Raw genomic sequence first — 19,038 nt, forward strand, 5'->3', positions numbered from 1 at the left:
ATTTAGTTTCCTTTAAGTTATCTTAATTCAATTCATATCTCATGACACACTATCTGTATGTAATATGGCTTTTAACTTTTTGCGGCTCCAGACAGATTTGTTTTTGTATTTTTGGTCCAATATGGCTCTTTCAACATTTTGGGTTGCCGACCCCTGCAATATAAGGGTTAGAATTAGGGTTAGGGTTACTAATAAGCAATCATTTTGAGGTTATTGAGATAAGACTCTTAGTCAATGGCTTACTGGTTGAATAATAAGGCCATCCAGAATAAGGCATTAATAAGTATTTAATTATGACTAATTAAGATTTAATTTGCATGTTATTAAGCAACTAATTAATAGTGAATATGTTCCCCATACTAACGTGTTACCATTAACATTGCTGTATGTATACTTTTGACCCAGCAGATTTGGTCACATGTTCAGTAGACCCGTAATAAATTCATAAAAGAACCAAACTTCATGAATGTTGTTTGTGACCAACAAGTATGTGCTCCTATCACTCTATCACAAAAAAATAAAGAGTTGTAGAAATTATTAGAAACTCAAGACAGCAAGTGTATGTAAACTTTTGACCACGACTGTATATATTGTAAGTTAATTTGATTATGATTTTATTACTATGAGTATTTCTATAATATATAATGTGTGTGTAAAAACAGTTTCCAGTGTGCTATACAATAATCTAATGACCACCTGCAATCCACAAACAACTGGTTTTATGTGTTAATTTATTTGTATATATTCTAACCTCTTTTATAAACAGTATAGATTGACACTTTAATCTTCTCCCATTCAGCAGTCTGTCATTTTGAAAGTCTTTGATACATAAACTGACCCAGTTACTATCAACAGGCCTCGCCCCCTACATTTTATAATCAGTTACCTACTGCCGTACAAGCTGTGCACAGGAAACTGAAAGTCAGTGGGAAAGTTTTGCACACACGACAAGACGGCGCAGCAGTGATGACGGCCCACCTGCAAACTCTTGCGACTTGTAAGTACATCTTTGAACACACTTTATCGTCAGGCTGCGAGCCCTTTTCAATGTGTATGACAATGTTCAGTGTCAATAGTGTGCTCAAGGTGCAACTTACAGAGGCACAGAGAACAACTAAGACGTGTGCTTCGAGACCCGCTCAATGTCTGCAGTTATTTGAGATATAAATGAACCTTGCATCCTTGAAAAACTGCTTAGCAACCTTAGAGAAATGGCTATAAAATGTCTTTTAAAAAATCATATTGTTTATACTTCCACTATAAACCAAGTTTTTACTAATATATCGCTAATATGTCGTGCTATTTTAAACAAGAAAAATACAAAATATCAAGCGTGGATTGTCCGATAATGGCTTTTTTGCCGATATACGATATTCCGATATTGTCCAACTCTTGATTACCGATTCCGATATCAACCGATACCGATATATACAGTCGTGGAATTAACACAATATTATGCCTAATTTTGTTGTGATGCCCCGCTAGATGCATTAAACAATGTAACAAGGTTTTCCAAAATAAATCAACTCAAGTTATGGAAAAAAATGCCAACATGGCACTGCCATATTTATTATTGAAGTCACAAAGTGCATTTTTTTTTTTTTAACATGCCTCAAAACAGCAGCTTGGAATTTGGGACATGAGAGCATGAGGAGGTTGAGGTGGGCGGGGTCGGGGGGGAGGGTGGGGTTGAGTTAGGGGGGGTAGGGGGTAGCGGGGGGTGTATATTTGTCAGGTTCAAACACTGATGACATTTATTAATCAGACAAGAAGCAAGGAATCATGCAGAGACAGAGTTCAATTCAGCTCATGAGGAGAACGCATGGAGCTGCACACTTAGTCGCAGTCTCGCCCTACGCTCTAAGGTACAGCTCCCGCGTCCCTCTATTTGTTCAGGAGTTCCCTAGTCAACATCACTGAGGCCACCTCTAAAAGGAGTGGTCACATATATCATGCAAAGCAGGTCCAGGGCGCACAATACGTGACGGAATGTGCTGGGGGCCTTGTGATTTCGCCTTGTCTCCGCTTCGTCTGCGTGCTGTCGTCTTATCTGCGTTGAGGTCCTTGTTGTCTCTGCTTCGTCTGTGTGCTGTCGTCTTATCTTCGTTGAGGTCCTTGAAGTCCTTGGCTGTTAGCGGGCTAAAACAAAGATAACATCTGCGGCTGAGGCCACCCCGCAGATAACAAGTTCCGTCCTTGCACAGATACAAAAGTTTAACTTCAGGACAATAGCTAATAACTATAGCAACGGACTTTAAGCATACTAAAGTTGTGTGATAATATATATACATGATTATATAATATTGTAGCGTCCCGGAAGAGGTAGTGCTGCAAGGGGTTCTGGGTATTTGTTCTGTTGTGTTTATGTTGTGTTACGGTGCGGATGTTCTCCCGAAATGTGTTTGTCATTCTTGTTTGGTGTGGGTTCACAGTGTGGCGCATATTTGTAACAGTGTTAAAGTTGTTTATACGATCACCCTCAGTGTGACCTGTATGGCTGTTGACCAAGTATGCTTTGCATTCACTTGTGTGTGTGAAAAGCCGTAGATATTATGTGATTGGGCCGGCACGCAAAGGCAGTGCCTTTAAGGCACGCCCCCAATATTGTTGTCTGGGTGGAAATCGGGAGAAATTCGGGAGAATGGTTGCCCCGGGAGATTTTCGGGAGGGGCGCTGAAATTCGGGAGTCTCCCGGGAAAATCGGGAGGGTTGGCAAGTATGACTGGGAGAGGCAACTGCTCTGTACTTCTCCCTACGTCCGTGTACCACTCCATACAGCGGCGTTTTAAAAAGTCATAAATTTTACTTTTTGAAACCGATACCGATAATTTACGATATTACATTTTAAAGCATTTATCGGCCGATAATATCGGCAGTCCGATATTATCGGACATCTCTACTTGTATCAATAAATCATTACATTATTAATTGTAACAGCTTTTTGGACTCCAGTGGAACTTGCACAAAGGGCCTGTTTGCAACTTGCTCAAAGTAAAAATGTTTTCAAAACAAAATATCTAACTAAAACATTACCAGCTGGCTTATGTTACCATTTGCGGTTTAAGACAGGGGTCTCAAAGTCGTTTTCACTGAGGGCCACGTCGCAGTTATGTTTGGCCCCAGAGGAACAGTTAACTATTATTACACAATTTTTTGATGCATTTTATTAGTTTTTGTTGTTTTTTTTAACTAAAATGTGAAAAAATATGGTAAGTTGTGTCATGATCCGTGGTCTGGATCATGTTTTTGTTATGTTCTGTTATTTTTAGACCCCATAGTTCCTGTTTTTGTGCACCCTTTTTTGTTTTAGTTACCATGGCGACTTATGATTTTCACCTGCCTCTGGTGTTCGGGACGCGCACCTGTTTCCAATCTAGAGACATTATTTAAGCCTGCCTTTGCCAGTCAGTCGTCCTGGCGTCATTGTTTGTGTCATGCCTGGACTACGTAAGTCGTGTTTATTTCAGGCCACAGTTTCATAAGTCCTCTATGTCCATAGTCTATGCCGGGCGTCGGCAACCCGCGGCTCTAGAGCCGCATGCGGCTCTTTAGCGCCGCCCTAGTGGCTCTCTGGAGATTTTTCAAAAATGTATGAAGAATGTAAAAAGATGAGGGGAAAAAAATCTATTTTTTTGTTTTAGTATGGTTTCTGTAGGAGGACAAACATGACACAAACCTCCCTAATTGTTATAAAGCACACTGTTTATATTAAACATGCTTCACCGATTCGAGTATTTGGCGAGCGCCGTTTTGTCCTACTAATTTTGGCGGTCCTTGAACTCACCGTATAGTTTGTTTACATGTATTACTTTCTCCGACTTTCTAGGACGTGTTTTATGCCACTTCTTTTTCTGTCTCATTTTGTCCACCACACTTTTAACGTTGTGCATGAGTGCACAAAGGTGAGTTTTGTTGATGTTATTGACTTGTGTGGAGTGCTAATCAGACATATTTGGTCACTGCATGACTGCAAGCTAATCGATGCTAACATGCTATTTAGGCTAGCTATATGTACATATTGCATGATTATGCCTCATTCGTAGCTATATTTGAGGTTATTTAGTTTACTTTAAGTCCTCTTAATTAAATGTATATCTCACGACACACTGTCTGTATGTAATATAGCTTTTATTTTTTTGCGGCTCCAGACATTTGTTTTTGTATTTTTGGTCCAATATGGCTCTTTCGACATTTTGGGTTGCCGACCCCTGGTCTATGCTAAGTATTTACTTTAACTCCAAGTGCGATCAGCGCGTTGTGCTTTCGTCTTGTTTTCCGTTTTTTTACCTTTTTGAGTTTTGAGGATTAAATCATGTTTTTACCTGCACGCCTTGTCCGGAATAGTCAGTTTGCATCCTGGGAGAACAAACCTCGTGTACTGGTGTTTTTATGGTAAAAAAAAAAAAAAAAAAGGGCAGCTCAGTTGCCAGAATTTTACTGGAAATTATATGTATAAATAAATTACTGTAACTTTTCTTACTAAATGTATTATTTTGAGACACTTGTGATTTAGGGCTATATAAATAAACTTTGATTGATTGATTGATTGATTGATTGATTTCTATTTTGGGAGAAAAAAAAATGTGCTCCATGTAATCGCTAATTATGTTAACTTAAATATTGTCTAATTATGCAAAAATATATGATCAAACATTCAAACCATTTTTTAAATCGATATAAATACTAACAATAACGATTTCAAAGCAAGTTATCAATCAAACTGTGCAATGTAAAAGTAGCAATACATTTCATGGTAAAATTGTGAAATTGACTGTGGTTTTTACAGCATTTTTCTCTAAATGAAAAAAACTGTACTTTTTTTTTTTTTACTGTAATAAACTGTGGTGCCGTTTTGGCATTTACAGTAATACACCGAACAATCTACAGTTGTTGATTTGCAGTAAAAAACAATTTTTTTACTTGAGGACTTGGAATTATGGACTTACTACTTTAACAAAAACTACTTTTCATCATACTACTTGTACTGTAACTATTTTTAAACTGTTATTTCATCTTCTGTGTGAACAAAGATTAGATTATCATATTGGTATCAGAGCATTTCATAAAATCTACCTTTATTAATTATTGTTAAATACATATTGAAATGACTTGAGCTTTCCTTTTCCTTGATTGCAGGTCTGCTGTTGTTTCATGTAACTTCCCAAACAGGCCCCACCAATAGCACTGAAATCCAAACCGGAGCCAATTATGGCACGGCCACCGCTTATCCAATCGTGGCTTCTGACACAGCCACCAGTTTCAAAACCATCCCTCATCACCCGTCTGCTTCCCGAATTGACACCATTGCTGGATCTGAGATCGAGACCAATGCCACTACCCAAACTGACCACAGTGTCAAATTAAAAATTGACACCCCTTCCTCATCTGACACTACCCCTGTTTACCAAAGGGACATTAACACTGGATCTAAGATCATCCCCACTGTCGCTTCTAACGCAACGTCTTCTTCCCAAATGGATACCACAACCGGATCTGAAATCGAGACCACTGGCAACGCAGTCGCATTCACAATCGACAACTCTTCCTTGTCTGACACAACCCCTGCTTCCCAAACTGACACCACCACTGGATCCACAATCGACAAAACGGACACAACCCAAGCTTCGCAAACTGAAACCACCACTGGTTCTAAAATCGACAAAACGGACACAACCCAAGCTTTGCAAACTGAAACCAGCACTGGTTCTAAAATCGACAAAACGGACACAACCCAAGCTTCGCAAACTGAAACCACCACTGGTTCTAAAATCGACAAAACGGACACAACCCAAGCTTCGCAAACTGAAACCACCACTGGTTCTAAAATCGACAAAACGGACACAACCCAAGCTTTGCAAACTGACACCACCACTGGATCCACAATCGACAAAACGGACACAACCCCAGCTTTGCAAACTGAAACCACCACTGGATCTAATATGGAGACCACGGCCACTTCCCAAACCGACCACACTGTCACATTCACAATCGACACCCCTTCCCAAACAGACACCACTGTCACAATCACTATTTCCACACCCAACATTACTGCTTTATCAACAATTGCCACCAACAGACCCCTACCTAGTACCACTACCAGCGGCGGTGCACTACAGGAGGGTCTCAAGTACAAGGGTCTGAGCTCAGGTGTGTACCAAAATTGTCTTTGTTTTTATCTTGCTGCAAATAGACATTGAAGACAGTGGTTGCCCCCCAAAGAAAATCACTTACAGTAACGTTTTTCTTTTCAAATGTAACTTTGTGTTTAATCGTAGAGGTAAAGCTTGACAAATCAATGAGTAGTTCTTATTTTTAGGGCTTTAAACATCATTAGCCATCCATCAATACAAATGATTTGCCTTCATTTCCCCTTTCCAGGAAGTATTGCAGCCATTCTATGCATGATCGCAATATTGGCCATTCTGGTGTTTGGCGGTCTATACTACAAGTACCGGTAGGCACACTGTAAATATTTCTTTTACCACAGTCCTTATGGTATAGTTCACACACTATATCCGTTGTTTGCAGTAATCACAGTACAAACTAACAACAGAACTAGGGGTGTCTCAATACTATACAGATATCGGAGCCCTTGAGTATTGGCCGATACCGATTTTGATCCGATATATCAGCACAAATCATTTAGACTTTTTTTATTCTGTCGTGTGGAATGTTAGAAAAAGCTTAATCAATTGAAATGACTCAAATAAAATAAAAACATGAACGTATTTAATATTAACTGGAATGGACTCATGCAGTCTTTAAGTTAAAGTGTTTTAATAATTGTTTTGATGACAACTAGTGGTCAAATTAATTAATTAAATCAAGGTCATGATACACGTTTGTTAGTGAATACTTTCTAATACGCCCTAGCCTTGGAGACGTTGTATCTGTACTAGGCTTGTACGGTATACCGATACTAGTATAGTATTGCGGTACTAATGAATAAAAAAAATGGTAATCCTCGCCTGCATGGCAACAAATAAAGTAAGTTTCTTACAAATATCATCCCTGCAAGACGAGGAATAGCTAAACATGCTTCACTACACACCGTAGGAGGATACGATAGCTCACCAGCGTCACAGTGTAAACAAATGCCATGGGTGGATCTACACCTGACATCCACTGTAATGATACCAAGTACAAGAGCGTATCTAGTCAATACTACTATGATTAAATCAATATTTTTTAACCTCACAAAATCTTTTATTCATACCATATTCATAAATTCAGGAAATACGTCCCTGGACACAGGAGAATTAAATTATGACCAATGTATGATCCTGTAACTACTTGGTATCGGATCATCCAAAACTAATGTTAAGTATCAAACAACAGAAGAATAAGTGATTATTACATTTTAACAGAAGTGTAGATAGAACATGTTGAAACGGAAAATAACCAGATATTAACAGTAAATGAACAAGTAGATTAATAATACATTTGTACAGCTTGTCCTTAATAATTTTGACAAAATAATAGAAAGGGGAATTACACAATATGTTACTGCATACATCAGCAAACAAATTAGGAGCCTTTGTTTGCATACTTCAATCAATCAATCAATCAATGTTTATTTATATAGCCCTAAATCACAAGTGTCTCAAAGGGCTGTACAAGCCACAACGACATCCTCGGTACAGAGCCCACATACGGGCAAGGAAAAACTCACCCCAGTGGGACGTCGGTGAATGACTATGAGAAACCTTGGAGAGGACCGCATATGTGGGTAACCCCCCCCCTCTAGGGGAGACCGAAAGCAACGGATGTCGAGTGGGTCTGACATAACATTGTGAAAGTCCAGTCCACAGTGGATCCAACACATCAGCGGGAGTCCAGTCCACAGCGGGGCCAACAGGAAACCATCCCGAGCGGAGACGGGTCAGCAGCGCAGAGATGTCCCCAACCGATGCACAGGCTAGTGGTCCACCCGGGGTCCCGGCTCTGGACAGCCAGCACTTCATCCATGGCCACCGGACCTATGCGACTCCCCCTCGCAAGGGACAGGGGAGAAGAGGAGAGAAGAAAAGAAACGGCAGATCAACTGGTCTAAAAAAAAAAAAAAAAAAAAAAAAAGGGGGGGTCTATTTAAAGGCTAGATTATACAAATGAGTTTTAAGATGGGACTTAAATGCTTCTACTGAGGTAGCATCTCTAACTGTTACCGGGAGGGCATTCCAGAGTACTGGAGCCCGAATAGAAAACGCTCTATAGCCCGCAGACTTTTTTTTGGCTCTGGGAATCACTAATAAGCCGGAGTTCTTTGAACGCAGATTTCTTGTCGGGACATATGGTACAATACAATCGGCGAGATAGGCTGGAGCTAAACCGTGTAATATTTTATACGTAAGTAGTAAAACCTTAAAGTCGCATCTTAAGTGCACAGGAAGCCAGTGCAAGTGAGCCAGTATAGGCGTAATATGATCAAACTTACTACTAAAAGAGAAGTTGTCTAGTATGTTCACAATTTTATTTAAGGACTTAACTGCAATAATAAACATATGTTTAATGTACCCTAAGATTTTTTGTTGAAATAAAGCCAATAATGCCATTTTTTGTGGTGCCCTTTATTTAGAAAAGTATTGAAAAAGTATCGAAACGTATCGAAATACATTTTGGTACAGGTACCAAAATATTGGTATCGAGACAACCCTAATCTGTACTGTAAGTAATATGCAACTATAATTATTTGATGCATGTTTAAAATTGACACATGCCTTGTTTTAGACTGCAATGTTGTTGAATTAAGGACACTTATTACAAATCAGCTGTTGTGTAGCTGCTCGCTCCCAGTAGCCTATTGCCTACCAGGTTTACCTTCTATAAATGACTTGACTAAAATACAAGAAAACTTCAACATTGTCTGCTTATTAGAGGAAATTGAGCTGTTAACTGGCTGTCCAGCTTTGCACATGTGACCAAGCTGCAGAACTGCAATAATACAAAACCCAAAACCAGTGAAGTTTGCACGTTGTGTAAATCGTAAATAAAAACAGAATACAATGATTTGCAAATCCTTTCAAACTATATTCAATTGAATAGACTGCAAAGACAAGATACTTAAGTTCGAACTGGTAAACGTTGTTATGTTTTGCAAATATTAGCTCATTTGGAATTTGATGCCTGCAACATGTTTCAAAAAAGCTAGCACAAGTGGCAAAACAGACTGAGAAAGTTGAGGAATGCTCATCAAACACTTATTTGGAACATCCCACAGGTGAACAGGCTGATTGGTAACAGGTGGGTGCCATGATTGGGTATAAAAGCAGCTTCCATGAAATGCTCAGTTCACAAACAAGGATGATGCGATGGTCACCACTATGTGAACAAATGCGTGAGCAAATTGTCCAACAGTTTAAGAACAACATTTCTCAACGAGCTATTGCAAGGAAGTTAGGAATTCTAAGGTCTGTAATATCATCAAAAGGTTCAGAGAATCTGGAGAAATCACTGCACATAAGAGATGATATTATGGACTTTCGATCCCTCAGGCGGTACTGCGTCAAAAACTGACATCAGTGTGTAAAGGATATCACCACATGGGCTCAGGAACACTTCAGAAATCCACTGTTAGTAACTTCAGTTTGTCGCTACATCTGTAAGTTCAAGTTAAAACTCTACTATGCAAAGCCAAAGCCATTTATCAACAACACCCAGAAACGCAGCTGGCTTCGTTGGGCCCGAGCTCATCCAAGATGGACTGATACAAACGGAAAAGTGTTCTGTGGTCTGACGGGTCCACATTTCACATTGTTTTTGGAAACTGTGGACGTCGTGTTCTCCGCAACAAAGAGGAAAAGAACCATCCGGATTGTTGTAGGCGCAAAGTTCAAAAGCCAGCATCTGTGATGGTATGGGGGTGTATTAGTGCCCAAGGCATGGGTAACTTACACATCTGTGAAGGCACCATTAATGCTGAAAGGTACATACAGGTTTACTGAGTGTTGTTAAAAGGAAAGGCCATGTAACACAGTGGTAAAAATGCCTCTGTGCCGACTTTTTTGCAATCTGTCGCTGCCATTAAATTCTAAGTTAATGATTGTTTGCAAAAAAAATAAGTTTCTTAGTCTGAACATTAAGTGTTTTGTCTTTGCAGTCTATTCAATTGAATATAAGTTGAAAAGGATTTGCAAATCTTTGTATTCTGTTTTTATTTACGAATGACACAACGTGCCAACTTCACTGGTTTTGGGTTTTGTAGATGCAAGTCGACATAATACAATACTTGTTTTAGTTTTTTTGCTGACAATCGCATATTGGTCCATTCAGATCTGGACACCCCTGATTAGATTGTTCTAATGCAAATTGCTTTGTTGACACATGTCCTTCACCTCTGAATGTGCTTACAGACAACCATCCTACGGGTCTCTGGAGAGCAACAATGCCCACAGCAGCTTTGGGAACTTCAGTAATCCCATGTATGACCCTTAAACCCGCCGACCTGACAAGTGACTTCCACTTCCAAGACCTCTCAGTACTGCAGAAGGAGTGTTTTAAGTGTGCTTGTATGTGTGTGATGCAAATCTCTTGCTAGTCATTATATCTACCTATACCCGTACCCGAGAGTCTGATTGCACTGAACAGCCTCCTAGAAGGAGGCCTTAATGACAATGACAATGTACTACATTGTCCTGTTCAATTTTAGTCGCTATTAACGAGTGTTTTATTTATAGTTTGTGTTATGTGCTATGCTTTGACGTTATTTTTCTTTTGATATGTAGGCTGATAGAGTTTGTGTGAGTTGTGTTCGAGTGTATAATTAAAGGGCAACTGCACTTTTTTTGGAATTTTCCCCATCGTTCACAATCATTATGAGAGACAAGAACACAAATATCTTTTTTGGTGGGGGATTTTAAAGATGATTTAAAAAAAACATGTTAAAGATGTGGCACCTTCAAAGCCCTCTAAAACAACTTCTAAACCAGGGTTCCCGAAACTTTTTGACCCTCGGGCCGCATTGGGTTAAAAAATGTGGCTATGGTGAATTGAAAAAACTCTACCACTGTTTTTTTTTACGGGAAATTGTGTCGACTGAGCTGCCAGTGTTATTACTGTAAGATCTATGGTTGCTATTTGTCAGGTTCAAACACTGATGACATCTATTAAACAGAAGCAAGGAATTACACAGAGACAGAATTCAATTTAGCTCATTGAGGAGAAACGTCTGGGCTGTACTTTTTGTACAGTCTTCCACCACGCTCTGACGAAAGATTTGGACTTTCCCTGATTACATGGCAACAGCTGTTTCTAAAGGAAGGGGGGTCGTAAACAGCCGTCGCCTTTGGTTACAAAACAGTTCAAAGAAAAGGTGCCTGGAGGGGGGTCAGGTCCTGCTTCCTCTCCGCTTTGTAGATCTCGGGTCAAGACAAAATCTTCCAGTGGATTACAATACATCAAAGAAACGGACACCTTCATGTCGCTTCCCATCCTACACAGTGGAGTTTTACAAGCCTTTTGATTGGTAAGATCAAAGACAGCTCTTCGGGAATTGAAACACAAAGTTTTGTGATACCTTACACTACCGTTCAAAAGTTTGGGGTCACATTGAAATGTCCTTATTTTTGAACGAAAAGCACTGTACTTTTCAATGAAGATAACTTTAAACTAGTCTTAACTTTAAAGAAATACACTCTATACATTGCTAATGTGGTAAATGACTATTCTAGCTGCAAATGCCTGGTTTTTGGTGCAATATCTACATAGGTGTATAGCGGCCCATTTCCAGCAACTATCACTCCAGTGTTCTAATGGTACAATGTGTTTGCTCATTGGCTCAGAAGGCTAATTGATGATTAGAAAACCCTTGTGCAATCATGTTCACACATCTGAAAACAGTTTAGCTCGTTACAGAAGCTACAAAACTGACCTTCCTTTGAGATGATTGAGTTTCTGGAGCATCACATTTGTGGGGTCAATTAAACGCTCAAAATGGCCAAAAGAGAACTTTCATCTGAAACTCGACAGTCTATTCTTGTTCTTAGAAATGAAGGCTATTCCACAAAATTGTTTGGGTGACCCCAAACTTTTGAATGGTAGTGTAGATACAATTATTCTGACACTATTTTTTACTGTTAATGGTAAAACGGTAAAAAATTGGCATCTCAGTTGTCAGAATAAAATAAAAACAATGGTAAAGTTTTTCCATTTACTGTAATATGTTGCAAAAAACACTGTACATTGTATAGTAAAATTCTAGTGGTTGAGTTGCTAGTATTTTACTGTAAAAAATGTATACATTTTTTTACAGTGTACGTAAAAAATATATACAGGTATAGTAATCAAATGCATAAGAAAATTCATACATCATTCTTTGTTACTGTGGGCAGTCATAACTACAATGTGGCCCTCAATTAAAAGGAGTTTGACAACCCTTCACCATAGAACTGGCATCCAATGTTATTAAAAAAGTATAGATTTTAAATCGAGAATCGTTTTCAATCAAGAATTCTGGATGCAATCATTACTCGAATCGAATCGTGACGAAAGATTCACAGCCCTAGTGAAATGTAGTTAAAATACGATGTTTTGTACAGTGAACTGGGATACAACTGGAACACCATGGGATTGTCTTTTTGGATTTAATGTTGCACATGATGTGTTGCAGTCAGCTGTACACAGTGTAGAGTACAAGAGTTCTCTCAAATGACAAACAGAGTTAACAGGACAGTTAAAGAGCCCACTAATGATACACAAACCTGTGACTTATTACTTTCTCAGAACATTTTTTGTTTGCCAGTAAAATGTAATATTTATCAGACTGCAGTAAAAATGCGCTTCGACAAAGTGAAAACACAGGAAGTTAACCGGATTCCATAAATGAACAAGGAAGTCGGTACTGCACGAGAAAACCTGGGCGCTAAATATCAGCGTGATCTCTGCCATGGAACATTTTTGCGTGTTAGTCTTCCAGCCGTGCGTAGCGTTTCGACTGGTATGGATTCTTCATTCATCACTTCAAGTAGCATTTGTAAGTTTTACAATATATGATAGGATAGGATAGGACTTTATTGTCATTGCACAAGTACAACGGAACTATGTTTTCAACACAAATCCGTTCAAGATTAGACAAACAAACAGTGTGCAGGGTCACAGAACAGGAACGCTGATGGGTCGCCAAAGGCGCCCCGTAAAAGATAAGAAAAAGGTAAAACGCTGGGGAAGAAGATGAGTAAAAAAATACAATCTAGACTGGGCTCCTAAGCGGGCCTAGTCTGGAGTGGGAAAAAAACCTCCATGCAATGCACACATAAACATGTTACATTTAATCACGACAACTCGCAACACAGGGGCGGGGAGTTGGGGCCCTGGAGGTTGACTGCTGCTATGAAGCCCTGCCAGCCGTCCATCACCCCGAGGTGGTGAAGGCGTGGGGTTTGGGAGGGTGTGTGTGTGTGTGTATGTGCCCATTGTCTTGGGTGTGATGATGTAATGTTCATAGGCTAGGGCCGTTCTGCATGCGAGCAAAAGTTCGACTCAAGGTGTCGTTAAGGAGGGAGGGAGGTCAAAAGCGTCCATCATTGAGGTGTCCTCGGGGGTGTTTTCAGAACAGCCTGTTCCTGTTGTTCACAGCGTCAAGGCCATTCGAGGGAGTCAAATCGTAGATTAGGATGTTTGTTTTCCGCGAGCAGACATTACAATGACTTGTCTGTTCTATTCGTCCATGCTGGCTGCTCTCATATTAATTTTTTCCTTTTCAGCAAGCTTCTCCATGATTTGATCCATCTTGCGATTCAGTTCAGAAATCGCCACAGTCTGTGATCCCACAGCCCGGCCCAAACCTTCCATTGCGACGAACAGCCTTTGGGCTCCTTGAGTGGCTGCCATGGTCTTACGAATTTGACGATACACCAGAGCAAGGCCCAGCCCAATCAGCAAGTGCCCCGCGATCACGGTTCCAAATAGGTAGATGTCTTCCACGTCCTCGATGGAAAGGACTGAGAGGCACATGATTCTCCATTTATCCCAGGAATCTCTCACGTACCCCGCAGCAATGGTTCCATCGGGGCAGCCAGGCTCCCCCGAACCTCTTTTCCTCGTCGAAAAGATTTTGTCAATTGCGTCGAGAGTCCAGCTGATAATTTCCATGTCTGATGTTTAAATTTGGAGGACAGCACAAAAAAGAGGCTTCAAAAAAGTTCAGACAAGACAAAACAAAGAGAGCAAGCAGGGAGAAGAAGGGAGCGGGAAAAATGTGACCACCCTCACCATAGGCAAGATAGAAGAGTAATATATATATAACTAAAACAATTGCAGTTGAGATAGGCTCCCATGTGTGATGTCTGTGGGAGTGTTTCCATGCGTACATGTACGTGCTATCGTAATGTAATCAAGCTGGCGTCGTTAGCGTGAGCTAATATGCTAACACGTTCATGAGTATCTGTGTTCGTATTATTACCTTACAATGGCATTCTTCTTGTATTGTTTCAGTTTCACAAATTCCTCAGTAAGTTCACCAAAACGTCACCGTGGAGTTATTGAGTCTATTGTAGCTAATTGTAGAGTTAGCTTCCGCAGCTACCGTTCAAAACAGTCACAAACAATAAAACAGTGTAGAAAACGCAATACAATTAGATCGCAGATGGTAACATGTCTGACATCTCATTAAGAAGTCCTTAAGTTTGTGTTTGAAAGGAACAGAACCCAGTTTGTTTCTACCTTTAGCTCCGCAGATAAACAGTAGTCCAAAAAAGGGGCCATATTTACTCTTAAATCGACAGTTTTAACTACTGCAACATTTATTAAAGTCTTATTTTATGGGTTAAACATTATGTTTAGCTATTCTCAAATGCCAATTGTCTCACTTGCCATCATATTAACCTACCAAATGACCATTTTGTATATTCTATACCAATTACTTTTCTCGAAGGGTCAGATTGCATGCTAACAGTTAACAGGTCTCACATATCAAGTAACACGGCTGTAAGGTGTATGGCTGCGGAAGTAGAGAAATAAGTGAAAAAACAGCAAAAAAAAGTTAGCATGCTAATATTAGCTTACTAGCATGCTAACGTTTGCATGCTAACAGTTAATAAGTGTCACGTACCAAGTTATTTGACTCTGGGGTAAACGGAAGCAAATTTAGCTCAAGCAAACTAATGTTAGCATGCTATCAGTTAGCTTGTGTCGAAAGTAGACAAGTGTGTGAACAAAATGAGACTTTAAGCACCGAGCTACGTGAAATTATGGCTGAACTACAACAGGTATTAATCTTGTATTTTTGGCGATTGTCTCATTAAAAGGGTATGTACCCATTAAATTGACCCATTTTTTAAATAATTCGTGAATAGCGTCACCATGGTAGCACGAAATGTTGCCAACTTAAAGTACCGCCGTAAGCGCTAGTGAGACCTTTCTGTTAGAATAATCATGTATATATATTATCACACAACTTTAGTATGCTTAAAGTCCGTTGCTATAGTTATTAGCTATTGTGCTCAAGTTAGACTTTTGTATCTGTGCAAGGACGAAACTTCTTGTCTAAAGGGGTGGCCTCAGCCGCAGATGTTATCTTTGTTTAAAGGGAGGACTTATCTTTGTTTAAAGCCAAGGACTTCAAGGACCTCAACGAAGATAAGCAGACAGCACGCAGACGAAGCAGAGACCACAAGGACCTCAACGCACATAAGACGACAGCACGCAGATGAAGCAGAGACAAGGCGAAATCACAAGGCCCCCAGCACATTCCGTCACGTATTGTGCGTACTGGACCAGCTTTGCATAATATGTGTGACCACTCCTTTTAGAGGCGGCTTCAGTGATGTTGACTGTGGAACTCCTGAATAAATGGAGGGACGCGGGAGCTGAACCTTAGAGCGTAGGGCGAGACTGACTAAGTGTGCAGCTCCATGCGTTCTCCTCATGAGCTAAATTGAACTCTGTCTCTGCATGGTTCCTTGCTTCTTGTCTGATTAATATATGTCATCAGTGTTTGAACCTGAAACTTTCCGATGGTATAACATATGAGGGGGTTCGTTGGCCGATCTGTCTCGTATTAATCGTAAGAGAAACGTGCGGAACTATAATAACAAAAGTTGAAGAATGAGGAATAAAAGTATGGGCTGCTTGCATTGCAGCAGGCCCATAACTAATAGCTAACCTGAAAATGTCTAAGCACAGGCCGAATAAATAAAAACATTTACATTTTGATTAATACGAAAACTGTTTTTTAATCAAACTAAAATGTAATTTAATGCATTTTTTGTGCTTAAACGCATTCATTCATGGGGAAATAATATGATTGTGTACAGTAACAATTTTGTGAAAGTTAAACATATTTTACCTGTTTATTTAATTCTGCTTTATCTGGAATGTATCCCATAAACCAGACCTGGGCAAAATACGGCCCACGGGCCAAATGCGGCCCATTAAGATTTTCAATCCGGCCCGCTGGACGTTCTACATCATTTTTTTAGACCTTTAACATGAAAACTGTCGCCGCCATTATGGTGTGCAGAGCTGTTTTTAAATGACCGTAAGTCTTGAACTATAGAAATTAATTCAATGGTTGAAATCTGCGCTTTTGGGTTATTACGGTAATCTACATCACAGCAGCTACAGGAACAAAGAGATTTGTTTTCAGAGCGGCCAGCCCGAAACGTATGTGTCAGGAAGAGATGCGAAAGCAAATTTTTACAACACATTTCTGAATAAAAGTGATTATAAATCATATTGTATGTGTTTATTACACTTTGCATTCATATTTTTGCTGTTTGTTACATTTTTGTTGTGCTTTGCTTGATTGTAAAAGATACACAACTATCGAAGAGCTGGTCTGAGAAGTAAAAGAGGAGCGACGTTCATATTTTGTTAATATTCAGTGTTTTATTGTTCATAGTTAATATTTTAAATTCCCACTTTCTTTATTTTCATGTACATTTTGGGTGTCTCATTCAGTCAAAAACTGATTCCATTCCGTTTTTTTAAGGTGGTCTGTCATAACGTTTTTAGAATTGCTTCGGACGTTGGGACATTTAGTATTAGTGTTCCGGAAAAAAAGGGACCCAAACACACATACTGCTAAATGTGTATATATAATTTATAGACACATACACATTGGCCCCCCCAGACACTTTTTTTTCTCTCAATGTGGCCCCGGAGTCAAAATATTTGCCCAGCTCTACGATGAAACCATCGCCACGGGATTTCTGGAGTGGGGAATTATTGTTTTCGATCTTAATCATGGCAATAGCACAAAAAATCTTGACACAATCTAAAAACATAGCTAAGAACAAAACTATAGGACGTGCTGTGTGCTTTGAAAACGGCAAAAATAAATGGTAGACAGTAGCTAGCTAGCTAAAATATGTTGTTTAACTACCCAACCAACAAACCTCGACAATATAAAACAGTACTAAAATAGGTAACACAACACAATCAGTGTGAATTGAATATTTAAGTGCAAGCACAAAACCTTTATTAAGGCGTTTTGTCAATGTGAAGACCTGGTAAGTCCCGAACAGACAAAAACCCAAGAATGAGATAATACAGTATTATATGCTCACAGATGCAACCTTGTTGTTGTTTGAGCCCACTCCCACTTCTTAAGGCTTCAGTCACATGCAGGATTGTGCAGGAATGAGGCAAAAATACATTCTGATTTACTGTAGTTGTGTATGTGACAAGTTCTCAATGATTGTACTGATTCTTAAGCAACACTTGTGACAGGAAGTGTCATATGTTGGGAAAAGAGAGGAAGAGGAAGTGGTTTATTGTCGTGAGATAAACATAGAGTGTGTGTGTGTGTGTGTGTGTGTGTGTGTGTGTGTGTGTGTGTGTGTGTGTGTGTGTGTGTGTGTGTGTGTGTGTGTGTGTGTGTGTGTGTGTGTGTGTGTGTGTGTGTGTGTGTGTGTATGTGTTCTTGTATTACTACCTTATTGAGACATTAACAAGGAACAGTACCGTAAATATGAGGACCTTTGAACAAGTCAGGACATAAATCATGGTCCCAATACGGAAAACCATTGCATCTAATAGAGAATGTCTCATTTGCACCCCTGGTGGTGAAATCTATCAAAATTAGGGTGGTCCCAAAAAGGAGGGATTTTTCAAATTGACTCTGTGTCGCTTTTAAAAGTGCTCCCCCTCTGGTCAACATATGAAATAACAAGTGTGTGTAGAAATTTTAAGTACTCCCCCTCTGGCCAACATATGTAATAACAAGTGTGTTTAAGAAATTGAAATGCGCCCCATTTGGCCAAAATTTAATAAATAAATATGGTATGTATATAGAGACATACTGTAATAATTTGAAATAAATAATTACAAACAAATAACTAAAAAACAATTACAAACCAAAAAAAGAACTAAAAGCAGTGTTTTTCTCCCAATGTGTCAACCTTTCTCTTATGAAATTGGGAACCATTTCTCATATTATTTCTGTTTCTGTAATATTGCAATATTTTCTCGTAAAATTATTTCTTTTGTATGTAAAATTATTACTTTTTTATGCAAATGTATTACTATTTAATGCAAAATGGTGACATTTGTCATATAAAATTCTGACTTTTATCACAATATTGCCCATTTTTTTTGTTGTGCTTGTAAAATAGTGACATTTTTTGAGTAAAATTATGACTTTTGTCATAATGTGAAATTATGACTTGTGTCATAACTTTGCCAAGTAAAAATTCTGATTATTATTATAATATTGCCAAAATTTTAAAGTTTTCTTATAAAATTGTGACTTTTGTCGAGTAAAATTCTAAGTTGTTTCATAATATCGCACAAATGTTAAATTTTTCTTGTAAAATTTTGACGTAAGTTGAGTAAAATTACAACTTTTACTATAATACTGCCAAAATTTTAAGTTTTTCTTGTGACATTGTGACCTTTTTCTTGTGAAATTCCAACTCATTTTTCACAACAAGCTTTTTTATATTTGCATAGTATGTACAGTATATAATATTAATGTTGTAAATACAATTATTTATAAATCTAGAAAGGGCAGTCCTAAAGAGGTAGGCATTTTTCAGAGGTCTCAAGAAGGTAATTTCTCAAGAATGTGTGTGCGTGTGTGTGTGTGTGTGTGTGTGTGCTTGT

At 39.0% G+C, this 19,038-nt stretch overlaps 1 protein-coding gene across 1 annotated transcript; it reads left to right on the forward strand.

Moving 5' to 3' along the window:
• Window positions 1–892: 892 nt before the first annotated feature.
• Window positions 893–10,956, forward strand: parm1 (prostate androgen-regulated mucin-like protein 1). The gene is made up of 4 exons (XM_062032070.1): window positions 893–997; window positions 5,137–6,147; window positions 6,379–6,454; window positions 10,350–10,956. Exons 1-4 carry the CDS (start codon window positions 967–969, stop codon window positions 10,429–10,431), a joined length of 1,200 nt encoding a protein of 399 aa, XP_061888054.1. The 5' UTR covers window positions 893–966; the 3' UTR covers window positions 10,432–10,956.
• Window positions 10,957–19,038: the final 8,082 nt, after the last annotated feature.

Source organism: Entelurus aequoreus, linkage group LG21, assembly GCF_033978785.1.
Source record: "Entelurus aequoreus isolate RoL-2023_Sb linkage group LG21, RoL_Eaeq_v1.1, whole genome shotgun sequence".
Classification (NCBI taxonomy): domain Eukaryota; kingdom Metazoa; phylum Chordata; class Actinopteri; order Syngnathiformes; family Syngnathidae; genus Entelurus; species Entelurus aequoreus.

Coding starts and splice junctions, on each gene's coding strand:
- parm1 (XM_062032070.1), top strand. CDS start 967: ATGACGGCCCACCTGCAAACTCTTGCGACTT. Junction 998..5,136: donor CCTGCAAACTCTTGCGACTT/GTAAGTACATCT, acceptor CCTTGATTGCAG/GTCTGCTGTTGTTTCATGTA. Junction 6,148..6,378: donor GTACAAGGGTCTGAGCTCAG/GTGTGTACCAAA, acceptor TCCCCTTTCCAG/GAAGTATTGCAGCCATTCTA.